At 46.6% G+C, this 27776-nt stretch overlaps 2 protein-coding genes across 10 annotated transcripts; one reads left to right on the top strand and one right to left on the bottom strand.

The window, feature by feature from the left end:
* Positions 1-11469: 11469 nt before the first annotated feature.
* ELOB (elongin B) lies at positions 11470-17048 on the bottom strand. Its single transcript, XM_083411377.1, has 4 exons — positions 16818-17048; positions 13507-13641; positions 12726-12834; positions 11470-11824 (listed from the first exon to the last, which is right to left on the bottom strand). The coding sequence occupies exons 1-4, from the start codon at positions 17031-17033 to the stop codon at positions 11712-11714; spliced, it is 573 nt and encodes a 190-aa protein (XP_083267503.1). The 5' UTR covers positions 17034-17048; the 3' UTR covers positions 11470-11711.
* A 19-nt stretch (positions 17049-17067) lies between these two features.
* On the top strand, positions 17068-27734 carry LOC310663482 (serine protease 27-like). 9 transcript variants are annotated; one of them, XM_083411351.1, is made up of 7 exons: positions 17068-17155; positions 20437-20695; positions 22576-22602; positions 22702-22870; positions 24825-25102; positions 26253-26428; positions 27275-27734. In XM_083411351.1, exons 2-7 carry the CDS (start codon positions 20644-20646, stop codon positions 27509-27511), a joined length of 939 nt encoding a protein of 312 aa, XP_083267477.1. In that variant the 5' UTR covers positions 17068-17155; positions 20437-20643; the 3' UTR covers positions 27512-27734. The 9 variants fall into 9 exon arrangements, 7 of the variants coding, with proteins under 7 accessions (XP_083267477.1, XP_083267474.1, XP_083267479.1 ...); XM_083411348.1 differs by having other exon boundaries at positions 17120-17784; XM_083411353.1 differs by lacking the exons at positions 17068-17155; positions 27275-27734 and adding exons at positions 17166-17784; positions 27092-27193.
* The last annotated feature ends 42 nt before the right edge of the window (positions 27735-27776 follow it).

Here is a 27776-nt window from a genome sequence, read left to right as displayed (position 1 = left end):
CTGATCTCTCATCTTGTCCCCTTAGGTGGCTCCCAGCAGGGCAGCAGGGTTGCCAGCTCCTCCCCTCTCATCCTTATTGACCCAGCATTGACTGCTGCTGTTCCCTGCGGCTGTCGCTGCCTCAGCAGCCTTGTTGACCCTGTTTTCTTAAGAGGTGAATGGCTAGCAGCAGCCTGCCAGAAAAGGTCAGAAAAAATGGCAAGTCTCCCCACTCTGCCATGTTATTAACCTCCCTTGCCATCTGTGCTAGTCATTTTGCAGCCTATTGGCTCCCAAAAAGTGTTGGGGGATTTGTGGGGCAGGGAGGTGAAGCTCTTCTTGTTTTCAGGTTTGGCTGCCCAGTTTGGTTGTTTGAAGGCAATTTTACCTCAGGTACATGCCTGTTTTACAACATGAAATTGTTTTAGAATTTGGTCTTCAGCGCTGACAAATCTCCCACCCCACAATTCAGTTGCCTCCCCATTTTACCACAGCATATATGATAGAGAATTTAGGGGATGGCATTCTCACAGTGCCTGTCTGTCCCGTCCTCCCCCCCCCCCCCGTTTGTCCTAGTATGTCCTTAAAGCATCCTGACATTTAGCAACTGAGGCTTTCCCACAGCCTTCAGATACAGTGATGGGGAAAGCACCACTTGCTAAATTTCAGACTGCTGAGAAAGAGCAGGACCCATAAAGAGGTTGACTGTCTTGCATAACAGGCAGGGCTTAAGAGCAGGACTGCATCTGACGAAAGAAACATTTCTTATTTTATTAAGAATTTCTTGTAAGTAAATCGAAACATATAACTTTGTCAATGAGTCATTGAGCTGATACGAATTAATTGAGTCTGCATCAATTTGCGTATGAAGAAAACCAGCTTTTTCCGAACAGAAACTACTGTTACTTGATGCCCGCAATACCTTTCCTGGGGCCCCATTTCCTGTTGTGCTGAAGATTGGTGTGTGTGTGTAAGAATACCTCTTCTAAAGTCATTTTGTATTGGGGTACGTGTATGAAAATAATTTAACATTAAAAGCTGCACAATTTTGCTGGGGGCACTTTTCTAATGAATCCAAAGGCTTTCCACTGAGCTCTTCTTAGGAGTTTGTCTCTAGGGCTGACGCCGCAGTTACCACTTGAGCCTCTCAGCCCGGGTGGGAGATGTCATGGGTGCATAACCCCCCAGACTTTCAAATTTCTGCTTTATTGACTGAGCTAAAAAAGGCCTGGCGTGTAAGCCTCCCCTTCCCCATCAGAAACCCCACCTGCTTCCTCTCCAGTTATACCGTTCCCTTCACTTCCCCATTCTCTCAAAACTTGGGGGGGGGGGCAGGCCAGAGTGGGGCGGGTAGGGCAGAGTGGTCTCTGCAAGGGCTCAAATCAAAACCTGTGAAAGTGAGTGAATGTTGGGGTGGGGGTGGGGGAAGGGACTTCAACTCCCTGCGTAGTTGTCGCTGGGACTGTCACCAGACCCAGCTGCAGTTTCATCGTTTTCTGAGAAACATCCCCCCTCTCCTCAGAGAGGCAATTTCAGGGGCTGTTTGGAAAAAAGAAGCGCAGCTGGGACATTGTATATAAAGGTATACATCTGGAGGATTTAAAGAACCCAAGGCCGGAGTGGCCTCATAGGCAAGAGACCTGAACGAGGATATAAGATCCCCTCAGCCCTCCCAGGATTCGCACTGTGCCCCTTGGGCAAGTCACTCTCTCTTTGCTTCAGTTCTCATCTCGTCTGTGAAATGAGTCTAAAGAGAAGTTGCCTCCTAAGGCTAGTGCCACAAAAACCTAACAAAATAAATAAAGTTTTTGTGGGGTGAGGAGGGTTTACTCTATTAAGGGTCAATACAAATTCACAAGGACTCAAATGATCAATGGCCATGAGCCCCCTTTCAAGGACAGAATAAATATGGCTACCCAGTTTAAGGCACGAGGCACAAAAAACTCCTGGGGGGCTGTGGTTGAAGCAAAAAAATGCTGGAGTAAGGTGCAGCTTTTGAAAAAAAGGACATTTGTGTGTGTCTTCTAAAGCATCACCATCACCATCATCATTATATTTATACCCTGCCTATCCTGCTGGGTTCCCCCAGCCACTCTGGGCGGCTTCTAACACATATAGTATTTGGGCCAGAATGGGCCAGAAAAGCAGGGAATGGAGGAAAATTTGCTACTTTTTCAAGATGGAGCAGTCAAAGTTAGGTGGACAGGTTTTTCTTTGAACGCCTCCCAATTACCAGCTTTTGTTTGCACATTTGTTTGGCTTGCTTTTGCCCTGGAGAAGGAGGTGGCTGTTTCACATTTGAAGGCAGATTTGCTGCCACCATCTCAGTAGCTTTTTTTCTTTTCTTTTTAACCTCATGGCAAATGAGACAGGAAGGACCCACCCTTATCCGACAGAACTGATCTTCTCCGAGCGATAAGGGACCGCTGGTGGAGGGGGGGCGGGATGTGGGGGCCACCGGTTTTGAGATGAGCATGATGGTTCTGCATGTGCAAGCCTACTGAATTCTATAGTCATCCTGGGTCATTCGCCCCTACTTGCTCCTTCTCCAACCCTTGCCTTGCAGAGCTGGGGCATGTATAGTTTCAAAGAAAGCAGAAGTCTGAACCTTCCTTCATTCTTACTCGCTTCTCCCGAAGCTCTCCTTTCTCAGAGAACCCAGGAAACCTCAACTCCTAGCTTCACAAAATTTCCTGCAGAGAAAACCAGGAGTCCCAGTTCCCAGACCTGCACCTCCCTTTCCTCCTCGCTCTGACCTACTAGATTCTTCCTCCCCGCGCCCTCTGGCCACCAAGTGGGGCAGGCTTGAGCTGTTGCTAGGCTGCTGAGCTTTGACTTCCCATGGTAGGCTGTGGGGCAAGCTGTAGCGCTGCATTGATTGCCTTATATGGGCAGAAACACACCAAGGGCAGAGGGGGAGGGGAGGGCGAGGCCTTTGGCGCCATTTTGGTGAGGCAGGATGTGGTCGGCTTGTGGCTTCGGCTACTTGCAGGAAGACGTTCAGTTATGTGCTTGGGGGGGGATGGGCAGTTGTCACCTGTTAGCGTTTTAGACTCAGTGACCTGTTCTGAAACTTTCCTGGCATTCTGCCCGCTGCGCACCTCCATTTCGCGCTTGCATCTCTTCCCCCTCCCTCCCCAGCGCCCGCAGCTGGATCTCGAGTGTGCGAAAAGCGAGCGAGAGATTGAACGGCATTACAGATTGCACCCTGAGAACTTGCAGTGGATACTGAGAATCATGGAATTGTAGAGTGGGAAGGGGTCCCCAGAGTCATCTAATCCAATCCCCTGAAATGCAGGAATCTCAACTAAAGCATCCATGATAGATGGTCATCCAGCCTCTGCTTAGAAAACCTCCAAGGAAGGAGAGTCCACGGCCTCTCGAGGGGGACCATAAATCATGGTGACAGCAGTTTGCTAATTGGCACAATGCTGTGTTTGGAGGTTCAGAATTTTTTAACATCCTGATCAAATTTGGGCGATAAGCACAGAACTACAATGGCAGATCTATGATTTTTGGGGGTGGGGTGGGGTGGAGAAGCTGACAGGAACTGTGGGTCCAGTGTGGAACAAATTTCCCCTTGGGATGAATGTGATAAAAGTGATGCACATTTTAATGGGGGAGGTGTAGAATAAGGCATGGCAAGGGGAGGGGCACAGGATAGCAATTCGGAAAGGGCAAAACACCATGGGACAAAATGCAAGTGCCAAAGGCACTCAAAGTCTCTGTCTATAATCGATGATAATTATTCGAGAAGGGGTGAGGTCCATGTGGACTGGAGGCGATCCGAAGTTGTCCCCATCTTCAAAAAGGGGTGTGGGAGTCCGGGGAGAAGACCCCCAGTAACTACCAGCTGCTCAGCTTGACACTGATACCAGGAAAGATGCTAATACAGATAAAACAGTCAGTTGGTAAGCACTTAAAAAAGGATGCTGTGATTACTAGGACCCAGCATGGATTTCTCAAAAACAAGTCATGCCAGAATCTCATCTTTTTTTTAATAAAGTTACAAGCTGGGTGGATCAGGGCAATGCTGTGTACGTAGAGTATCTTGATTTAAGTCTGGCTTTTGACGAAGTCCTCCATTATATTCTTGCAGAGAAGCTGGTAAAATGTGCGCTAGACAAGGTTACTGTTAAGTTGATTTGTAGCTGGTTGATTGAGCCCAAAGAGTGCTCACTAATGGTTCCTTGTCGTCCTAGAAAAAGTGGCACGTGGGGTGTCACCAGGTTCTGTCCTGGTCCTGTTGTTGTTCAATGTCTTTATAAATGACTTGGATGAAGGAATTGAGGGGATGCTCATCAAATTTGCAGATGACACCAACCTGGGAGCTGTGGCAGAAACAGAATAGGGATTCACTATGACTAGATTGGAGAACTGGGCCCAAACTAACAAAATGAATTCCAATAGAGACAAATATAAGGTTCTGCACATAGGCAGAAATAACCAGCTGCAAAAAGATGGGGGACACCTGGCTGTCCAGCAGTACATGTGAAAAGGATCTAGGGGTCTGAGTAGACCACAAGCTGAACATGAGTCAACAGTGTGATGCAGCAGCTAAAAAGGCTAATGCAATTCTAGGCAACATCAACAGAAGTCTAGTGTCCCAATCAAGGGAAGTTCTGGTCCATTTTGCCTTGGTCAGACCACACTTGAACACCTGTATTCATTTCTGGGCACCACAACGTAAGAAGGAAACTAACAAGCAGGAATAGAATCATAGAATCATAGAGTTGGAAGAGACCGCAAGGGCCATCGAGTCCAACCCCCTGCCAAGCAGGAAACACCATCAGAGCACTCCTGACATCTGGTTGTCAAGCCTCTGCTTAAAGACCTCCAAAGAAGGAGACTCCACCACACTCCTTGGCAGCAAATTCCACTGTCGAACAGCTCTTACTGTCAGGAAGTTCTTCCTAATGTTTAGGTGGAATCTTCTTTCTTGTAGTTTGGATCCACTGCTCCGTGTCCGCTTCTCTGGAGCAGCAGAAAACAACCTTTCTCCCTCCTCTATGTGACATCCTTTTATATATTTGAACATGGCTATCATATCACCCCTTAACCTCCTCTTCTCCAGGCTAAACATGCCCAGCTCCCTTAGCCGTTCCTCATAAGGCATCATTTCCAGGCCTTTGACCATTTTGGTTGCCCTTCTCTGGACACGTTCCAGTTTGTCAGTGTCCTTCTTGAACTGTGGTGCCCAGAACTGGACACAGTACTCCAGGTGAGGTCTGACCAGAGCAGAATACAGTGGCACTATTACTTCCCTTGATCTAGATGCTATACTCCTATTGATGCAGCCCAGAATTGCATTGGCTTTTTTAGCTGCCGTGTCACACTGTTGGCTCATGTCAAGTTTGTGGTCAACCAAGACTCCTAGATCCTTTTCACATGTACTGCTCTCAAGCCAGGAGTCACCCATCTTGTATTTGTGCCTCTCATTTTTTTTTGCCCAAGTGCAATACTTTACATTTCTCCCTGTTAAAGTTCATCTTGTTTGTTTTGGCCCAGTTCTCTAATCTGTCAAGGTCGTTTTGAAGTGTGATCCTGTCCTCTGGGGTGTTAGCCACCCCTCCCAGTTTGGTGTCATCTGCAAATTTGATCAGGATGCCCTTGAATATGTGCAGAGAAGGACAACCAAGCCTAATGATGAAAGGTTGAGGGAGCTTGGTATGTTTAGCCTGGAAAAGAGGAGACTGAGAGGAGATACAGCCCATCTTCTAATATCTAAAGGGCTGTTACATGGAAGATTGAGCAATCTTGTTTTCTCCCGCTCCTGAGGGTAGGACCTGAAACGATGGCTTCAAGTTACAAGAAAGGAGATTCCAACTAAACATCAGGAAGAACTTTGTGACCTTGGGGTTTTTAAAGCAGAGGTCAGATGGTCATCTGTCATAGATGCTTTAGTTGATATTCCTGCATAGCAGGGGGTTTGACTAAATTCCCTTCCAACTCTACAATTCTATGATTCTATGGAGAAAGATACTGTATACAAGTGGTTTTTTAATGATAATACTAGAAGCCTCTGCGCCAAGATAGATGAACTGGAGTCTTACAGGGTAGCATTGATATAGTGGGCATCATAGAAACCTGATAGAATGGAGAGGACCAGTGGGCGCAGAAGATAAAAGATGTACTTGAGGTGGTGTCACTCCATATGTCAAAGAAGGCATTGGGTTCAGCAAGCTAGAAGTCCTAAAAATGCAGACTCCTCCACAAAATGGTTGTGGGTGGTGATACTGGACCCTAAGAGCAATTTAGTGCTGAGGATGTGCTAACGTCCCCCAGATCAAAATGTCACTGAGGGTGGGGAAGATACGTTGTAGATGAAAAATATTTTCCACCAAACTTTTGATACATAGAATTGGAAAAGAGTCTGAAAAGCATATTATTTTTGTGAAGTGGAAAAGTGGGGACCTTGCAGCCCTGTGCAACACAAACTTTGGTGTTTTTTTGTTTCTTGAGTCATCCTGCCTTGCCATTAGGGTGTTGGAGCAGCGACACTCTGTATAGGATTCATTTTAGTGTAGCTTATTGCCTGAACTTTGCTAAATCCCACTCTGCTGTGGCCACATGGGTTTACTTCTGCTCAAGAATAGGTGAATTATGCAACTTGAATTCATTAACTACATTTGCATGCATTTGTTTAGACATAATTTTATCTGCTAGGCCTGAGGAAGGGCAAGGAGCAACACCCAGTACATCTAGCTCCATAACAACTGGAAATATTTATCGGTAAAATATTTCAGCAAGCATCACCCATGACTTTTCATCATTTACTTTTGTACTTTTGTATCCTTAAGGACCCGATATTTGCTTTTATCGTGGGTGGGAGGAAATCCCAAAAGCAGAGATTCCCAGAATGAAATCCCGTGCTTCCACAACACTACTGTGCATACACAGGATAAATTCAGCTTGAAAACCTATTGCAGTTGAACACTCCAATCCTGTACCTGGTTTACTCAAACCGGCCCACTGTGTTAAATGAGGTTTACTCCCAAGTGGGGTCGCCATATTTCAAACAGTGAAACTATGGACAAAAAAAGAGCTTTTCTTGAGCTATTTTTATGGGAAACCGGCAAAAACAGCACTGACGACATGGACTGTCATACGTCTGTTTTTCCCAAGACATTTGTTACCGATTTCCACCAGGACACTGCTGCCGACTGCAGTATTCTGGATATTTCCAGGAAATCCTGGACGTATGGCAACCCTTCTCCCAAGTAAGCCTGGATACATAACTCAGTAATGTATACTTGAAGGATTTCAGAGTCGCAAAAGCTTGTTTTCTCTTACACGAGGACTGCAGCTTCTTTTCAGAGAAAAGGCTACAGACAGCTGGGTAGTCACACAGCTGTGCCTTTAAAAGACATTTGCACAGGGGCCCAGACCATGCTAACCATTTGTGGTGAGTCTCCCCTTCGCACAGACACGGACTGTTACAGTAAACTGCTGCCACCCAACCGGGACGTTGTTCTCCCATCTTAGCTGTTCCGTGACATGGTTGATTCGAAACCAAACCAACGTCTTCTACCCACATGCCTCGTTGCATGAAGTCAACCACGTGGTCTCCAACCGACGGCAGCGCTGCAAGGGAACTTGCTAACTCGGGCAGAGATACTACAAACCAGAAACTTAGCGTTTGAAATATAAAAATGCAGTTGCTAATTTTGTGTCAGTCCATGTGGAGTAAATGCTACCTTTCACTTCTGCACTTGCAAGCATTAAAGCCGCCTCCTTTTTTTTTTAAAGAAAAATTGCTTTTTTACTATTATTATATAAAAAAAAAGATATTTCAGATTTTGACAGACTTCCATCAGTCCAGCCAGCAAGTGCCAGTGGTAATTGCAGATGGGAGCTGTAGTTCATTGGCCCTAGGAGGAACTATTGATTGACTTAAGACGGGGGAGACCAGAGTTCAAATCCCCAGTCAGTCCTAAAGCTCTCAGAAATAGGCCAGGGATCGTCTCTCAGCCTCACCTACCTCAAAGGATTGTTATGAGGATTAAAACGGCAGAGGCAGGAGCCATGCACATCACACAAAGCGCCTCTGAGGTAGGGTGAATTGGGGCTTCAAGGTTTACAATGCAATTCTATATAAATCTACTCCGAAGGAAGCCTCATTGATTTCTGTGGGACTTCCTCCCAGGTGAGCATGCACAGGATTGCAGCCACAACTGATAAAAAACGAACACTGCCAATTCAGAGACAACATGGCCCTGTTTAATTGGGCAATTTTTAATTAAAAAAAATAAGTTACAAAACTTGGATCTGGTTAACGCCACCTTGAAAGGGACAACTCTCCCTTCATTCACAAAGCAGGTAATGTCTCTCTTAAGCTAGTGTGCAACAACACACATAATCTAAAAACAAAGTTTATGTTGGTATTTCTCACCAATGTCCCCTGCTTTGAACCACTCCTATCCCCTCTGCTTGAGCCCCCTGTTTTAATGCAGCCAGCATACATAGTTGTTATTTTTTAATCTCCAACAAGTCTGTGAGCTGTCTGAGGATGGTTGGTTGAGGCGAGAGATAACAACTTGACGTTCTTGACAAGGCTAGGCGGTTTGAATCCAGTTTCTAGACCAGCACGCCTCAAAATGACGCCCCAACTATATTTTGCTTTTAAAACTGTTTCAACACCACCTGGTGGTTTGTTCCTCCTATTTATGAGTTTAGACTTCTACACCCTGGAAGTGAAAGCGAGGGCTGTAAAAACCTGTGATCCTTCTCTTCTCTGCCTCCCAATACCTTACCCTTTCACATAATCTAGGGATAGGGAAGATATGCCCCATCAGCTCCCACCCAGCTTGATCATGGCCAGGGATGATGGAATCTGTAGTCCAACAATCTGTAGCAGGGGGCATAGTTCCCTATCCCTGATTTGCACCTTCAGTGGCAACAGGACAGTTGGTTCAGGCTACCAACAATCTACGCAGCCACATTAACATGTTCTAGGAAAAGATATCTGTCATGAAATTGCTCCACAAAAGAACCCCCTCCGAATAGTATCTTGAATCCCCCTCTCCAGATGTTCAGTGCCAGATGTGGAGTGTATGTGCAACTATAGCTCAGTAGAGCATGAGGCTCTTAATCTCAAGGTTGTGGGGTCCAGCCCCACATCACGCAAAAAGATTCCTGCATTGCAGGGGGCTGGACTAGATGACCCTCTGTGTCCCTTCCAACTCTACGATTCTATGAATTAAAAAAACAAAAACCTGAGCAAGAGCTGTTCTTTTAAGCACATTGAACGGCATATATTTTAATAGGAATCCGTTCTTGCAAATCTGCTGGTTTCTGAAATGAGAGAGCCTGACCCAGTCGGGATTGCTTCCTGGCCATGCTTTAGATGGGTAATTTTAATAGCCTCTTTTCTTACCTTGCAACTATTTTAGCACATATATACTCTACAAAGAAAGGGGGTGCCACCCCAAGGTGGCTCCCAATCAGAAAAATGATAATAGCCTTTAGGGCATTGCTAGTAGCTCAGTGCAGAGGTGATCTACACATTCAGGTAAGTTAAATGGGAATTTGAAGCTGTATGAAATACTGACAAGGAACTCCATGGACTTGCGAAAAGATAATAACGACGCTCTGTGGTAGGAACCCTTTAACGAGCTGCAAAGGGTTTTGCTGCGTTAGTCTGCTCCATCAAAATCAGCAAAGCCTTGTGAAATCTTAAAAGACCAATAAATTAAAAACCAATACCCTTAGAGAAGAAAAATCTGGGGCCCTCCAGATGTTGAATGACAACTCTCATCATCCCTGACCTGACCATTGACCATGCTGGATGGCTGATGGGAATCTAGTGCCATCTAGAGGACCACCTCCACTTTCAAAAGTGCCTCAAGTTGTGTTTTATTTCCATTTTTAAACAAGGCCCAGTGGCTGGGGAACAAAATGTGCTGCTTGAAGACCATGAAGAATATCCTTGAAAAATTTGGGAACTAGCCATGCTGAAAGATCTTAAAACAAGGGTTTCTCCAAGTACAGTCAGCCTGCAACTTACACACATTTATCTTGTGTACAATCAGCTTTGTGCACTTGGCAAAACAACAACAACAACAACAACCCACACCTAAAAAGGGTGGGTGTTCGGGTGGGGGTGGGGAAACTTTGGCAGTCTTACCCACCATTGTACGCATGTGTTTTAGCTATACATGATTTTGGGTTTATACGGGATCCTTGGAACACATCCTCCGTGTGTTGCAGGCTTACTGTAATTTTAAATGCTATACTACATGGATTACAGGTAAGCCCTTAGCTATGCCTAGCTCCCTTGCAAAACAATCATCCCCAGGTCCTTTGAGAATGATGGAACTATGGCAGTTGGCCCAGTTTATGGATGGGGAACCTATGGCCAAGATGTTACAATTTATTACCCACCCTTTATTTACCTCAGGGCCACAAGGTGGGTTACAAAATCAAAACACATTTCTACAAACAGTTTAAAACAAATTGCCACCACAGAATTAAGGTGGGTTCTAAAAATATGCACCTTAAATGTCAAAAGCCAGGGTAAAGAGGTGCATCTTCAGCTGTTACCAGAAACAAAAATAAAGGCGTCATAAATGCCTGTGTCAGGAGTTCCACAACTAAAGGGCTGCCATAGAAAATGCTTTCTCCTGGGCTACTGCCTCACAAGCCTCTGAGGGCAGAGGAACTGCCAAGATGGTCCCTCTGCCTCTCAGCACTTGAGAGGGTCTGTAGGGAAGGAGGTGGTATTTAATGTAGCTGGGGCATGAGTCATTTAGGGCTTCACACATGAATGTGAGCACCTTGAATTGGCCCCAGAAATGAACTGACAACCAGTGCAGCTGTTTTTAAAGGGGTTCTATGAGATCCAACAGAACCCAAATCAGTATCTGGCTGCTGCATTTTGGACTAGTTGAGTTTCTGAGTCATCTTTAAGAAGAAGAGAAGAAGAGCTTGGATTTGATATCCCGCTTTATCACTACCCGAAGGAGTCTCAAAGCGGCTAACATTCTCCTTTCCCTTCCTCCCCCACAACAAACACTCTGTGAGGCGAGTGGGGCTGAGAGACTTCAAAGAAGTGTGACTGGCCCAAGGTCACCCAGCAGCTGCATGTGGAGGAGTGGAGACGTGAACCCGGTTCCCCAGATTACGAGTCTATCGCTCTTAACCACTATACCACACTGGCTCTGCAATGTGATAATCCAATAATAAAAAAGTTGTTGGACTCAAGTTCCCACCAGCATGATGGGAGATGGCTATTAACATTTGTTCGGTGACAATATACCTACCCTGGGGCTTAGAAGAGCATTTTTAGCACACCACAAATTCCAGAGTGGGAGCCTGTCCTAGTCTTTAAGGTCTCGTAAGACTCTGCTTGCTGGAATCTCAAAGACCACCACAAATTCAGAGTGGCATAAGCTTTTGCTAGTTGTCACGACATGATCCCAGTCCCCGAAAGCAGGGTTCTTTTTGTGTTTCATAGCACAGGCCCACAACACAAGACAAGGGGAAAAAAAAACCAGCTGAACTTTTATTGTTTCCAAAACCAAAAATGAAAACATTGCTCTGTTTGATGAGTGGGGAGGGGCTTGGAAGGAGGTGTGGTCTTGTATAGAGAGGGGTGGAGTAAAAGGGGGAGCTGGATTGGAGGGGTGGGACAGTGCCATGTCTCTCTCCACGCTGGAGGGTTGAGGGAGGGAGTGGGTGGTGGGGGAGGGGCGCCACGGGTTGTGCAGCTCGCTCCGTCTCCCTCTGGCCTCTCACTGCACCGCTTGCTCGTTGGCGCTGCTGCCAGAGTCCTGGGGCTTCATCACGTCTGGGAGCTCCGGGGGGCTGGAGAAGGGATCAATGCGGAGGGGCTCAAAGGCATCTTCTGCACGAGAGGAGAAAGAGGAGAAGACGACACAGTAAGTTTGAATTTGTGCAAGCTGGCAACTAGCAAGGCTGGAACCAAACAATTCCAAAAGTCAACCAAGAGCGGCCCAAGGGTGGTGGACAAGGCCTGCGGTCAAAGAGCGCAGAGCAACGAAGGCAAATTTTCCATTTGCACAGTAGGCTAATTTTCAACACACACTCGCACACCCCTCTCTATCTAGGCAAACTGTCAAGGACAGGTTTCAGACAGTCAAAAAGACACAAGGAGGATGCAAAGCATGGCTGGTGCACGGATGTGTCCTGGGGAAGAGTTCTGAAGACCAGGCAGAGAGGACCGCATTTGTATCCCAGGCCTGAGGTTTCCAACCTCTGAGCTGAAAGCTTTTGTAAAGGCATGGGTGAGCAGAGCGCGATGCAAAATAGCAGCTGCTTACTCCCACATCAGCCCCAACACAAGTCTTTCTTAAAAAGAGGATTTTACTTCTATACTGTTTCACACAGATGCTTTGAATTGGGTGAAATTATTGTAGCATTTCTCTGCTTTGCTTCCCGCAAGCTAAGGGGAAAGAAACTACCTATCTATTGGCTTCCCCCATATTCCTTTGCGCTGCAAGACAGCTTTCTGCCCCAAAGCAGCAGCAGCAGCTACACACTATTCGCCTTGTCAAAAAGGGTCATGAGAAAAAGCCAAGGATTTGGCAGCATCCAGATTCTTCCCACCGATTCATTCCTGCACAAGGCAACGGGTGCCCTGATGATTTCCACCAACGTGAATGGCAACAGGTGATTTAATGGCTAGTCAGCCTAAAAGTACCCAAATTGTAGGGCAAACAACAGATGCATGGAACAAATAATTTTTATTCCTTCCCAAATCTAGAAAGCAAGACACCCCAACTCACCACTGGCTCTGAAGGCCAAGCCAACTGTTGCTGGGGCCTGAGGTCGTGCTGTCTGGCTGGTGAAGCCACAGTCTCCGAGGGTTTTGCTGTCATCCAACAGTTGGTCATCCTGGAGGGTGAAGTGGCAATTGCACAACAAATTAAATCTTAGCAATGCAAAAAAAATCCAAAAAAACTAACCTGGTAGCACAACACAACTTCTGCTGCAGTGGGGTGGGTAAAGAACAGCAGAGATTGCCTCTGTGAGGACAGGCTGCAATGTGGCCCCATAACAGATTGGAGCATGCAAAGGCACACACCACTGTCACAACAGCATGCATCCTGGGGGGGGGGGGGGAGTGATGGGGATGGGTGTTTAATGAGCAACAGTAGGGTTGAAGGGTAGAGTTGATATTTCAAGACTTGTTCTGGGGCATTCCAGCAGGCTGTGAGAGGAGCGGAGGGAAAAATTAAGCCAACGTGTTTGGTAAATCCGCAACCCTATGCTTTTCACAATGGGAAGGCCCCCCACAGCCTTCAGCTCTGCTCCACTCCATTTGTGGGCAGTGGCATTACCCTGAGAGGGCAGGGACTAAGGACGAGGGGGAATCCCAGGGACATCACCGCTGCCCAGGGTTGGCCCCGAGATAATTTCGCCCGCCTAGGCAAAGGACATTATCTCTCTCTCCACCCATACCATATACAAAAGTTGACCAGACCAGCCGTTATTATAATAGCTGCAATCCACAGGAAGGGGATATTGGGGTATGCTCTGCAGTGAGAAAAAGCACCCCCCCGTTACCTTGTATAGCCTTTGTTCTTCTGGGGGTCTCTTAAGTATCCCCTCAACAATTCTTTTCAGCTCATACACCGTACTGGACTCCTTGGCGTCTGTGAAGATGGTCGTCTTGTGACGTCGGATCATTAAAAAGACGTCCTGTCAAATGGAAAAGTGGCAATGGATGGTGAGCAAGTATTCTCTGATGCACAACACCTTTTCAGGAGCTAGAGCCATGGAAGCCATTTATAACTTTAAAAAGAAAGAAGAGAGAACCTCTAAGTTCTCAAGAGCGTTCCTACTCACTTCCATAAAGGCAGTTATGACCTTTCACAAGTGTCCATATGAGTGGCTATTTACAGGTTGGAGCAACTATGGAAACCTGCATTATACTATGTCTGACTATTTGACCTATTAGCTCAGCTCTGACTGACACTGGCTTTCCATGGCTTCAGCTTTTCCCACCACCATCTCCCCAATCCTTTCAACTGGAGACACCAACCCAGGATTTTTTTTTTGCATGCAATGAAGGTGATCTTCTCCTTAACAGTTGTTTGAACCTAACAAAGACACCCTGAAAGCTGTACAAGTTGGTGGAAGGCACTGAACCACTTCAGACTGTAGGTGGGGAAAAAGCAACATTTTCAACCCCCCCCCCAAAGTTTAAAAACAAAAAACAACTCCACTTTTGTTAGAAAACAACTAGCCTAGAACCTCTCTTTCTAGTGTTCTAGTTTTCTGCTTGCAGGGCGTTTTTACATGGAGGAGCAGTCCAAAGTGTGGTGTCCCACCTGCGTCCTGATGTGGTAAAGTCTGCTCTACCACCTCAGTATCCAACCAACTCATTCTGCTGCATGTGTAGACTAGTCCTTAAAATTCTTTTGGCACAAGGTGCAACATGCCCCGGGCACAATGACAGCATCCAGGTGTAACTTATTTCTTTTGAATTTGGGTAAACAAGGTTAATACCATGTTCTCATGGTACTAACCAGCATTTTGCAAGCATGCAAGTCAAAGTGCTCAATGGACAGCAACTGCTGCACATCATGTGGTGTTTATATTGGCTTTTCAGCACCTGTGGAAGACTTACTTCTCTCAACTAGCCTTCTAAGTGAAGGGTTTTTTTTTACATATGCAGTGGTTTAATGTTTTTATTGTATTTTAATTAAATCACTTTCAGATGTTTCATAGGAAACAATCCATAAATAAAATAAATAAATAAATATCCTTTAAGAAGTTAAACTAGCATGGAACAGTCTCCATTCATGTTGGAACTGAAAGAACCCCAACTTGTCTCATTATTGCAAGGTCAAATGTTCATGCACTGAAATACGGTAACAACAGTGATAAAGAGCTCCAAGTGCAGACTGTTTCCTCCCCATCGGCCCAGTATTTTGATTTCTAAATCTGTTCACTGGATCTTGTTTCAGGGGAAGACTCAACATCTTTCCTCTTTAGAGCTGACAAATTCTAAAACAATAATACACCACAATAGGTAGTGCAGCAGTTTTGACACTGCATATAATGCAGATACATAATTTCAAGTATCCACATTAGCCTTTGTTCTCACATATGTGGGCATCATTTTCCACCTCATTTTCTTTGAGGTGTAATCCAAAGTCTTTTCTCCTCTGTTGAAAATCCTAGGACTGTCTTGGATACCTTTCCATTAAGAATTTGAGGTTCCCTGAAAGGCCATTTAGCTTCCCCTTCACCATGAAAGGAAGCCTCTCTTATCTGATGCTTAATCAACCCATTCTACACAAACCAATCCTTTGCTAGTTACATCTCCCAGAGTAAGAAAATCTGTATGACACTCCTGCTGACTGGGTGATCTTAGGCTAGTCACTTTCCTTTAGTCTACCATACCTCACAGGGTGGTTTTGACGACAGCATTGTGTGGGGGTGGGGTGAGAATGACTGTGTATGCTTCCCTCAGCTCCCTAGGAGCAATTGTCTTCTGCATTTTCAGACACAGAAGCCACCCGCAAACACTTTCCCCCTTCTCTCAAGTTTAATTAGGAAACAAGAAAAGACTGGTGTCTTGACCCACTATGATGAGACCCAAGTCCCGTCCCACCCCTTGAAGCCCAAAGAAGGATGGAGTAAAATAACAACAAAAACAATAATAGAACAAATACAGCTTTCTCTCACCAACTCTCAGTGGCTGTAGGTTGACATCCTGCTTCAAGCAACCTCTTATATTGAAAAGTCTTATTCCCCCATCCTGCTCCACAAACTAAGAGCACTCAGGCTCTTCAACCTTTCCTTGTCACTCCTGTAATCCTGAAATATCATTGAATGCATTTTCCACTCCCCTCAACTTCTTCTTGACTTTTTTGTCAACATAAAGCAGCATGGACAACCTTGCTTGAGAAGCGTCCAACAGCTCATTTAACCTTACTAGGGAGTGGGTGGAAATCTTAGATAAGACGTCACCTAACACAGGAATCTCATCCTCTTCCCTATTTGCTAGTGATGCTCCACAACACAATGCAACCATAGTCTGTGTGTGTTAACGTGCATTTGTGGCATGCCAGAATTACCAACACACGATAGATGTTGGTGGGTGGGTGACAGTAGAAATGAGGCATGCTTTGCAGAAAGACAGAAGGACTATAACCAGGTCATTGCGTGTCACGGGTGCATTCTAGAGTGGGGCTAGAGTTCAGATTCTCCCAGAAAAAAGGGGTGGGGACTGTGAAACTTCCTGCTCGACCGTGTGCCAATCATCTCTTCCCAGCCCAACCTACTACCACACAGGGCTGTTGTAAGCATTAAATTTCGGGGGCCGGAGCAGAACCACAAACACGGCCCTGGGCTCCATGGAGGAAGGGAAGGATAAAAAAAAACACACGCCTGGACGCTATTATTAGTGTGAACAACAACAAGGGAGCGCACACACCCAGTGATGGACAGAGAGGGAAACAGGAAAGGGAAGAAGAGGACGAGACGCGGAGGGACCTTCTCCCGTTTTGACAAGGGAAACTGAGGGGGGGCTGGAATGGGTTGCCACCCAAAAAGGGGAAAGGGATGGTTGCCACGAAATAAGATGGTAGGGGGTGAGGACATTTCAAAAGAAATGAATATATGAAGAAGATGGGGCGGGGTGGGGGGAGCCACAGGAGAGGCGCTGGGGGTCGGGAGGGAGATGCTTAAACCTGGGGTATGGAGGGTGTAGAAAAGGGTGAAGGGGGGCCGGCGGAGGGGCGGGGGCCGGCGGAGGAAGTGGGAGGGAGAGTATCCCTATCCCTGCTACTATTATTATTACTACCAGCACTATTGTTATTATTGCCGACGGCCCCCCCCTCTCCTGCTCCCCCTCCCCTACTCACCATCTCTGCAGCCGCAACCTCAGCCCAGACCCCCCAGAGAGGAAAAAGCAGCAGAACCCCCAGTATCCCAACATGCACCGCAACCTCGGGACGGCCCAGCCGGGTTTGACGGAAGGAGCGGAGCGGCGCATGCGCTTCGGGAGCGCTCGGCTGCTTTCGATTGGGTGCGGAAGACCATAGACAACTAAGTGAAAGGGACGCTCGAGAAGGAACCATAGAGATAAAAGAGAGAGCGGAGAGTGGTAGGGGTGCGGGCGGGGCGAGGAAGGCAGGCGGGTTATGACAGGAATCGCCGCCATCTTGCGAAGGGCGCGCTCAAACACAGCCATGCTGAGTAGGTCTCTTCCGCACATAATTTTCCTCTTCCCAAGCCCCATTTTATGAGGCGGCAGTGCGGGGGGCTTGCTTCCGCCAGTTTGGGGGAGGTCAAAGGTTGCCGTCATGCTACCCGTCTGTCAAGGCTCCTGCGTCTCTCTGGTCTCCGGGGAAGCATTTAATCCTTATCTCTGGTGTTTTAACCCTGTTTAAGCCTTGACAGCAAGCCTTGCAAGGAAGGATAGAAACGGCGATCGCCGGGAGCCATCTTAGGAAGGTCGTTTCCGCATCCCCGAGCCAAGGGAGGCTGCCCAGCGACCGCTGGGATGAGGCGGTCAAGCGCAAAATCGTTATGTAACTGTGGACTGAGGCTGCTGCCATCTTGAGAAGGACCCCCCCCCTCCACTTCTTGGAAGGACCACCATTTTGTAGCATTGTGTTTCATGGACACTATAGAGTCCATAGCTCCCTCATAACGGCAGCCAACTGACAGTTTGGATGCTGGCTGGAGAAGAGAGGCTCTTCTTTTTGCACCAATCCTTTACTCATTCATTACTGCTTGTGGAGGAGACCTGTGGAGTCCCTGTGCGATTTTTATGCGTGACAAAATGCATCGTTTGATTTTCATGTAGCCATAATCTGAGAACTACAGGTAGAAAGGGCCAGCTTTTTACAAAATTACTGGAGTCACAATGATAAGGGATTATTCCAATGTGTGGTCAGTTAAGACTGCAGGGAGGTGAGGATTCCCTAACACCTGTGCACAACCTCTCCCCTTGCCACAAGCTTGCGTGTGTAAACCTTGCATATCAGGAAAAGGCCATCTTCCTGACATGTACGCTTTGTGATCCCACGTGAGATTTGTACTTGCTTCTCCCTATTGTCCGGGTGACTGGGAAATTGCTATTTCTGTTGTGTTGTAAGTATCAACATCCACTTTTCCTGTAGCCTAGGAGAAACCCCAGCTTGTGGGCTGCACAGGACCCTGCTTAACAAACCAGTTTAAGCTCCCAATCACAGTATTGAGCCTAAATTTAAGGCTCAAGGTTCAACAAAGTGTGCATTTGAAAACATCCGGAGAAATGTTGGGAGTGCCTTTTGAAAATGTTAATCGCATACAAATACAACCAAGTTCTGTAAAAAAACAAAACAAATGTAGCCATGTTGCCCCATGAGGAACCACGCTCCTATAAAATCTTAATACATTATTAAATGCCACAGAAGCGTGGCAAGCTTTCGGGTTCCGTAGAGTTCTTCATCAGGCAAAATGTTATATGAAGCAAGGGGATGAGGCAAAATGGGGCGTGGGGGGCGTGGAGTTCATCAGGCTGATGAGGCCACCTTCCAGAGTCAAAAATTAGTACAAATTATTGACTCTTTTGAAGTATACAATGAAGTTGGGCAATGGGACCAAATGACTGCTAGGCATATCTGCATGTGCCTCCATGTCTCGCCACCAGGGGCCAGTAGGCACTATGTTGTCCAATCAATATTTTATTTGACCATTGGGAGGTGGGGTGAGGTGTTTAGTCCACCATGCCCTGTCCTGCCCCACCACTCCATTCCATTCTTCCACCCACACTCCATCCACTTTGGTTTGAAGCAGTTGTATTGTTTTGTTTGTTAGAAATAAAGATTGGACTTGGGAGTAGTTCAGGTCATAAGTGCCAACTCCCTGGGGCCCTGGATGCCCGAGCACCCATAAAAATCCCCATGAAGGGACCTGGCACCCACAAATTTCGGTGCCATGGCCATGCACGCTGCATGGCACCCACAGCCCTGGGCACCCACAGTCGCGGGACCAAGTTGGCACTCCTGATTCCAGTAGCTTGGAATTGGTGACAAAAAGAAGTGTATTGCATGTGTGAGAGAAGAAAATAGGCAGGAAGAGATCAAAGAATCATAGACTTGTAGAGTTGGAAGGGGCTCTGTGGGTCATCTAGTCCAAACTCCTCTTATGCATGCTCAATTCACTTTGAGCATTAACCTGGCATAACCAATAATAATAATAATAGTAATAATAAATTTATTAATACCCCACCTTTTTCACTGATGGGACTCAAGGCAGCTTGCAGATACAGTGGTACCTCGGGTTACATACGCTACAGGTTACATACGCTTCAGGTTACAGACTCCACTAACCCAGAAATAGTACCTCGGGTTAAGAACTTTGCTTCAGGATGACAACAGAAATCGTGCTCCAGCGGCGCGGCAGCAGCAGGAGGCCCCATTAGCTAAAGTGGTGCTTCAGGTTAAGAACGGAGCTCCAGAACGAATTAAGTACTTAACCCGACGTACCACTTTACTAAATTGACCTCATAGCCCCATGAATGGGTCAGTAGCAGTGGTAAACCCTCCAAAAGGAACTGGCATAAGTTTCCCTCATATCCCGTGTGTGTCAGTTGCTGTTGTTTATCTTGGAATGGGAATAAGAGTTTCAACAGCAATCTGGTATGCACTCTGTAGCAAGGATAGGTTAAAAATGAATGAATTGAAGTTTCTGAACCAATATGTGAATAGGAACACAGCTGTCTCCTTTGAAAATTGCACTTGCCTGAATAGTCAGATGCAGCTCTTCAAAAGAATGTGCATCCAAAAATGTGTGTATTAGTGAAAATAATGTACAAAAATGCATTCTGTTAAGGGAGTTTTGCTTGCAAAAAATGCCTCTACTAGGAACAATTGTGCACAACTATACAAATATTAGGACAAATGTGCATTTTTGAGGAGGGAACGTGAAATGACTGGGAAAAGCAGAAATGGAGAGAGACTGAAATGACAAATTTGTCGACCCCGTTCCCTGCTGCTGTTACCTTATAGCAGAGTTTTGACTTTCAGGGGTTTACAACTTTGTGACATCATGTGGCTCTCCCTCATCATGACACCACAAGCCCCACCCCCTTTGCCCTTCAGGCCTTGGGGTGCTGGGGGCCTTGACAACTTTAGGGCTGGGATGCGGATAAAGGCTGGGGGGAGATGGGATGGTGGTTGAGTTTACACTGGGTGCTACTACGGGCAGAGCTGAAGATAATTTACCTCTTGGGTTTTGTAGCACAGCGGCTGTGCTTTGCTGGCCTAAGTAGAAGGCAGGGCAGACCACAGCCTGTGATCAGAAGCCATCCCCCAAATTCTGTATTGTCTCATTCCTCCAAATTTTAGATCATTCCCCCAAATTCTATATTACCTCATTTCTCCTTAAAACCCCCCCACCTATAAGATAGGCCACTATTATTACTGTCATATTTTATTGTTTGTTTTATGCTGTTCACCAGCATTATACTTTTTCTCATTATTGGTGGGGTAGAAATTTCTGCAAATAAATATTGTGAATGGGGTGGTAGATGTTGAAAGAACAGCTAAGCAGACTCCACCAGGACAATAACCACCAGCTCTTGGGTTGTGCTCTTTCCCTGGTGCACTGATCCTGCAAAGGTTGCTTGGACTAAGCAGCCGAGCCCAGCAGTCTCTTCTCTGGTTGGCATCAAAGTTGGATGATCCAGGGCTGCCCGCCATGCTGAGTTTCTGCTCTTCCCAGATTGTGCTCCTCCTCCTGTTGCTGAGAGGTGAGGCATCAGGAGGGGTTTGTGTGGTCCCCTGGGAATGTGAAAACTACCCCTGTTCTCTTTCCCCCCAGGCATGGCAGCCATTCTGTGTCCCATCTGAGCTGCCAATTTTGCTTGTTTTGGGGAAGGAATGATCCAGGACTCCTGGATTCTCTTGGGGGCGGGAGGAATTGGGGTTGGGATACAAAGTGGAAGAAGCAAAAGGGCAAGGGTACTTTAACTGAAAGGACAGTGTGTCATAGCAAGAGGCCCTAGAAGCCAGGGGATATGCAGGTGCGGACTCTAGCTGTTAAAGCAGTTGTGTTAGTAGATGGGGTGAAAGTTTGGTGGGAATTAAGGGGGCTTGAGAAATGAGATCCAGGGCCCTAAATACCTAAACTATATCCTCTCTGGGAGCACTTTTTGCCCTTGCCAGACCCAGTGCATCTTATGCGACCATTCAAATGGGTTGCTTTTCTCTTGGAGATGCAATATTGGGGAAGATTTCACTTGTCCACCCCTTGCAAGCAGAAATCAAATGCACTGGGACCCTGCCAGAATCTGGCTGGCAACTCTAACAAGGGGAAATGTGTGATTGAGAAGAGATGTCTTTGTGTATTCGGAGCCCAGAGTCTGGAATGTGGGAGGACTTGAATTCTGTTTTCTGGTACTGTATGATCAGCCTTGTGGCTAATTCTTAGCTGGACCAAAACATGGTTTGCCTTTCAACGACTTTTGGGAGGTTTGGATTTCCTCCATGCACCTATTTCTGTGCTACCAAACTCAGAAGATGTTTATTATCAACACCCCAGAGGCAGATTCATTGCTGTGTTAGAAGCTTCCCAAGGTATCTCCTTTTGGCCATTGGTGGCTTTTTAGTGGCTTGCTCTGTCATGCTCTTGACATGGCCACACTTCACCATAGACCAGCTTGGTGTTCCTGTGGGCTCATCTCCATGGAGGCTATCCATCACATCAGTCTACCCTCAGGCAAACCCCAGCTGCCTGCCTGCCTGCTTCCTTCCTTCGTTCCTTCCTTCCTATGCCACTTTTCATTCACACGAGTCACAAAGTGGCTTATAAACAATAAATATCAATAACATAATGTTGTTTAGTCGATTAGTCGTGTCTGACTCTTTGTGACCTCATGGAGCAGAGCATGCCAGGCACTCCTGTCTTCCACTGCCTCCTGGAGTTTCGTCAAATTCATGTTGGTTGCTTCTATAACACTGTCCAACCATCTCATCCTCTGTCGTCCCCTTCTCCTTGTGCCCTCAATCTTATCCAACATCAGGGTCTTTTCCAGGGAAGAAGAAGAAGAAGAGTTTGGATTTGATATCCCGCTTTATGACTACCCTAAGGAGTCTCAAAGCGGCTAACATTCTCCTTTCCCTTCCTCCCCCACAACAAACACACTGTGAGGTGCGTGAGGCTGAGAGACTTCAGAGAAGGGTAACTGGCCCAAGGTCACCCAGCAGCTGCATGTGGAGGAGCGGAGACGTGAACCCAGTCCCCCAGATTACGAGTCTACCGCTCTTAACCACTACACCACACTGGCTCTCCCCCTGCCCCCTGCAGGTAGAAAAAGCCCTTGCCTGGTGGAAAAAGCCCTTGCCTGGTGGTCAGCACAAAGTCTCATTCTCCTTCCTTGCTTCTAGTCCTGAAGGTAGCACTAACTGGCAGCTTTCTCCTCCTTGGTGTTGCCCCTTGTAGAATTCAGTAGGGAGGAGGATGGGGGCAAAATGAAAATTAGTTGGCTCTGCCAGCTCTGGCACCACCTACTGTTGGCCTCCTTGCCTCCCACCCTATCAGTCCCAATGGGGACCAGCCACCACTGCTCCACCTTAATGCTCACAATTTCCCACCCTGCCTTCTTGACTCCTGCCTCCTTTCCTTTTGCAGGTACCAATAAAAATTCTGCTCAACCAGGTGAGGAAGATATGTGAGTCCATAGCTACAAGGGGCAGGTGTTCATCAATCTTAGCTTTGCTCCCTGCCCCTCTGACTGCTCCGGGTTCCTTCCTGCAGCCTGCGGCCAGCCTGAAGTGAAGCACACCAGTCGTTTATCTGGGTGGCAGGAAGCTGATGAAGGGGAATGGCCGTGGACCGTCAGCATCCGAAGGAACAGGGTACATGTGTGCGGTGGAAGCCTGATCTCATCTCAGTGGGTGGTGACAGCTGCCCATTGCTTTGATGGGTGAGTCGAAAGCAGCCTGTTGGGAAGATCAGTGCAGCCAACCATTATTATGGGGCAACTGTGCCCCTGAAGGCCAGGTGCGCAGCCTGGGAGTCATTTTGGACTTACAGCTGTCCAAGGAGGCACAGGTTAATTCTGTGTCCAGGGCAGCTGTCTACCAGCTTCATCTGGTATGCAAGCTGAGACCCTACCTGCCTGTAGACTGTCTCGCCAGAGTGGTGCATGCTCTTGTTATCTCCTGCTTGGACTACTGCAGTGCGCTCTACATGGGGCTACCTTTGAAGGTGACTCGGAAACTGCAATTAATCTAGAATGCAGCAGCTAAACTGGTGACTGGGAATGGCCGCCGAGATCATATAACACCGGTCCCAAGAGATCTGCATTGGCTCCCAGTACATTTCTGAGCACAATTCAAAGCGTTGATGCTGACCTTTAAAGCCCTAAACAGCCTCAGTCCTGTATACCTGAAGGAGCGTCTCCACCCCCATTGTTCAGCCCAGACACTGAGGTCCAGCACAGAGGACCTTCTGGCGGTTCCCTCATTGCAAGAAGTGAGGTTACACTGAACCAGGCAGAGGGCCTTCTTGGTAGTGGCGCCTGCCCTGTGAAACGCCCTCCCATCAGATATCAAGGCAATAAGCAACTACCTTACATTTAAAAAACATCTGGAGGCAGCCCTGTTTAGGGAAGTTTTTAATGCTTAATGCTGTATTATGTTTTTAATATTCGGTTGGGAGCTGCCCAGAGTGGCTGGGGAAGCCCAGCCAGATGGGCGGGGTATAAATAATAAATTATTATTATTATTATTGTCTAATCAACCATTTCAAGCCATATGATTGGCCCGGGAGGCCCTGTTGGTGGTGCCACTTCTGGCTGCTGCCCAGTTAGCATTGACCTATGACACGGTGTGACAGGGACTTCTCACTGGTGGTTCCCCATTTATGGAATGCCCTCCCTGGTGAGATGCTCCTGTTTCCCTCTGTATTGGTTTCATTTGAAATTTATTAACATTCCTGTTGACTCAGGCATTTGATGGCCGAGAGGTACAAGTCATGGCAACCCTGAATTTGATGAAGGAATGTAATTGCTTTTAAAGGATTCTTAGAGGCTCTAAATTCGTTTAGACGGTTTTAAATTGTGTTTAAATGCTTTTACTTGATTTTAAATTTGCACTGTTTTAACATTTTGCTATTTGCCACCCTGAGCTCCTTTGGGATGAAGGGCCTGATTACAGATCATCATCAACACCATGTGATCCAGCATCACCACTGAAATTCTTCAGTGAAAGAAATCCATGTTGCTGATACCAAAAATGGCAAAATTTGGAAACTATGTTTAGAGTTAACAACTTGAAATGTGACTCTCTAAAGTGTAATATTAATTCACTTTAATAAAATACAACATTAATAATAGTTATAATAGTTACTCATAGTTAAGAGTTCATCATGTCAAATGCAGAATTAACACTATTATGCTGGCAACTGATTCATAGAATTGTAGAGTTGGAAGGGACATTCAGGATCAAATGGTCCAACCCCCGGCAATGTAGGAATCTCAGCTAAAACATCCATGGCAGATGGCCATCCAACCTCTGCTTAAAAACCTCCGAGGAAGGAGAGTGCACAGTGTCTGCTTGATTTAAAGCCTCATTTGGTGTATTATAATGGTTTAGAGCATGTGTCAGAAGCCAGGAACAGCGCTTGGGAACTTCATCCATTTTTCTCTGAAAATCTAAGCCTGTTTCTATGGAAGCAAATCCTATATGTGTGTGGGTGGGGGGGGGGGGATGGGTTTTCTTCTGAGGAAACTACTTGATGATTAGCCTCCCAGCAACCCTCTGAAGATAGAGTGGGCTCCTTTCCAAAGGATTCCTAGTGAACTTCAGAGCTGAGTAAGGATTTGAACACAAGCCTTTCCACTGCGCAAGTCACTGATTGCTCCTTGTCTCCCACAGGCCACTGAATGTACGTGAGTACAGAGTAAACCTGGGGGAATATGAGCTCACTGCACCCACAGCTGCCATGTTCTCAACCAGTGTCAACAGGATCATAGTACACCCGTTTTATGCTGGAGTTGGCCTTAGTGCCGATATTGCTCTGGTGCAGCTGGCAAAAACAGTGCAGTTCTCCAAAATGATTTTGCCTGTCTGCCTCCCAAATACTTTTCAACCTTTTGTCTTCTATGGAGGGATGCTGTGCTGGATTGCTGGCTGGGGTGTCCCCTTTAAAGGAGGTAAGAATGAGCTTGGAGTCTTGCTAAGTCAGGCTGTTTATTGGAGATGATGGTGCTGTTTTGTGGCTTTAGGGGAGAAGAAGGGTTCAGGTGGGAGGCTGGGAATCATATTGACTAGGAAGACAGGAAACTGTGTTGATAAGAAGTTGGGAAGATGGCAGGAGCGCCCCCATAACAATGATCACAAGTAGGGGAAAGCATGGTAGAAAAGTGTCAGGAACCAGGAACAATGATCACAAGTAGGGGAAAGCATGGTAGAAAAGTGTCAGGAACCAGGTTTCAGTGTCCCCTTCAAGTGCACCCCAGAAGCAGTTTTACCAGAGGAACCTGTAGGGCCAGCATGACCCCAGCCAAAGGAGGTGGCACTGCCATCTTTGGACTGGGAAGACTCCGTGGAGGGCCAAGCATGACCAGAGACTCACCCAACCCCATCATAGCATGAGGCTAGTGGAGAGAGCTGGTCTCCTTTAAGCAAGGTAGCATCTTCCAGGATGTGTGGGGTTCACCATGAAGACTCAGCTGTGCTGCTGTTCTAGAGGGCTGAGACTCAGCTTGCTCCTGCTGAATCAACAAAGTAGCTTTGTGGTTGTGGGGCATAGCTTGGGTCCCTGCATTCAGCTTTGATGCTGCCTGGTGCCCAGCTTGAACCTCACCCTGAAGCCAGTCTTAAGTTCCACCTGGCCTTGGCAGAGAGCATGACCCAAAGGATGCAGGTGGATACAGGCCACCTCCTCTTCTGGCCCGTCCCTCACTTCTTAGGGGCATAGTTGCACAGCTAGCGAGCTGACCTTCCAGCCTGGTGGAGGTGCTATTGACTACTAAGTTGGTTCCCAATAGAACCATAAAATAGTAGAGTTGGAAGGGACCCAAAGAGCCCTAGTCCATCCCCTTGCAATGCAGGGATCACTGTTAATCACTTTGTTTTGATTTGATGAAAGAGCTAGCGTGGTCTGTATCACTGAGCTGCAGAATTTTTTTGTGGGGAATGAAGCCTGATTCAGAACATGCCCATCCTTTACAAGCTGGGCAACTTCGTGTTCCAAACCAGCAAACTATGTGCTGGTCGGCTCTTAAAAACCAGTAAGGCTGTAATGAATGTTGTCTGGTGAAATTTGAGACTGTGCCTTATGCTTCCTTTCTTTTGCCCAAGGCTCCCTAGTCACTCAGACCCTACAGAAGGTGGAAGTGCTGATCGTAGAAGCTGAAGACTGCAACGGAATCTTTCACAACATAAGTAGTGACAAGACCATCCCCAAGGGCTACAGGTTCATCTATGATGACATGATCTGTGCTGGGTATCCAGAAGTTGGGAAGCATGCCTGCTTTGTAAGAATCATGAACCAGAGTATTATAGCAATGATGTAGGATATTGCAGGGCGGGGACAGGAGCAGCCTGTGAGGCTACGATGGCAGAAATATTGTGAGTTTGTGGTCATCGCAGCCGAACCAAAACTTGTTTTCAGTAGCAGTGTCCAGCCCTGGAAAATATAGACGGTGGTGTAGTGGTAAATTTTGCGGTATGTGTCAAGACAGTGCCATCCCACCACACTCCAAGAGAGTCCAGAAATACAGGCAGTGGTGTTGATCTTATATTATCTCAAAGAATAGCAGCAATATGTCACATAATATAATGCCAGTTTGTTAGGATAGAGAAGGGATTTTTTTTTAAATTCGGTTTGCATTTAAGGCAAAGCTACCTTATTTGCACTTTGCAAAACAAACACAGCCATCCTTTGAAATATGTTTTGGGGGGACTTTTTTTGGCAGTGTAGTTCCCCAGTCAAGTAATATGTACAAAAATGCAAAGTGTGCGCGTTAATACATACGTTAGTCAAAATAACATGTAAAATTGAATTATATCAGAGGCAATTGCTTTGCAAAAAATGTGCATATTAGGCAAAATGGTGTACAAAAATATTCATATCAGGAGAAATTTGCTCTCAAACGCTGATTAAATTTCATGAGGACTTTTTTTTTTATTAAAAACAGTTGCAAGCTGATGTGGAAATGTGGAGAACTGAACTTCAAACTTGGAAAACGAGAAACAGGAATGGACACCAGTGTGATAAATAAACACATTCATGCAATTTGTTTCAGGTTATCAAACCCTCTGTGCATTTTGGTGCCTCTTCTCAAGAGAGTAATGGAGACCCTGTCTCCTTTTCTTGGCAGGGCGACTCAGGGGGACCTCTAGTCTGTCAGCAGAATGATTTGTGGTTCCTGACTGGAGTGAGCATAACATTTGGTTGTGTGGAGAGCTCTCAACCCGGCATCTACACCCTAGTCACCTCCTTCATGGACTGGATTGAAGACACCACACATGAGAAATTGGCAGCCACTGATGTCCATACCAGTTTGGCTACCCTCTTGATTCCACTCCTCCTGGCCTTAACCAATGTCCCTTTGTGACCCACCCTACCTTCTCCCAATGTGTTTCACTGTGGCCATCTTGCTTTGGCTTGCAAGTTGGCCTGTCCTCAGAGAAAGCTCAGAAGGTCTGAATGCTGACCCTCGAGGACTGAGCTTCCACTGGGGGACTGATCTGCCTATTGCCTTCTTCCTTACCTTATTTTGCTCAACAGATGAGAAGCGACTGAGCTTGATTTGAAAAATAAAATGTCTGGAAATGTAAGGAGGAACCAGAGTTTTAAAGGCACAAACACAAATCAAAACA

Source organism: Podarcis tiliguerta (assembly GCF_965153285.1).
Source record: "Podarcis tiliguerta genome assembly, chromosome: 13".
NCBI lineage: Eukaryota > Metazoa > Chordata > Lepidosauria > Squamata > Lacertidae > Podarcis > Podarcis tiliguerta.
Note: the sequence above shows the minus strand (reverse complement) of the source record. Positions and strands in the feature narration are given on the sequence as shown.

Bases quoted from the DNA above. Each gene is read 5' to 3' on its own strand.
- ELOB (XM_083411377.1), bottom strand. From the start codon at position 17,033: ATGGTTCCTTCTCGAGCGTCCCTTTCACTTAGTTGTCTATGGTCTTCC. The intron at 12,835-13,506 runs GTAACGGGGGGG...TTCACCCTCCAG, and splicing joins AAGAACAAAGGCTATACAAG to GATGACCAACTGTTGGATGA. The intron at 11,825-12,725 runs GTGAGTTGGGGT...CCTCTCGTGCAG, and splicing joins CTTGGCCTTCAGAGCCAGTG to AAGATGCCTTTGAGCCCCTC.
- LOC310663482 (XM_083411351.1), top strand. From the start codon at position 20,644: ATGCTGAGTTTCTGCTCTTCCCAGATTGTGCTCCTCCTCCTGTTGCTG. The intron at 25,103-26,252 runs GTAAGAATGAGC...CTTTTGCCCAAG, and splicing joins GGGTGTCCCCTTTAAAGGAG to GCTCCCTAGTCACTCAGACC. The intron at 26,429-27,274 runs GTAAGAATCATG...TTTTCTTGGCAG, and splicing joins TTGGGAAGCATGCCTGCTTT to GGCGACTCAGGGGGACCTCT.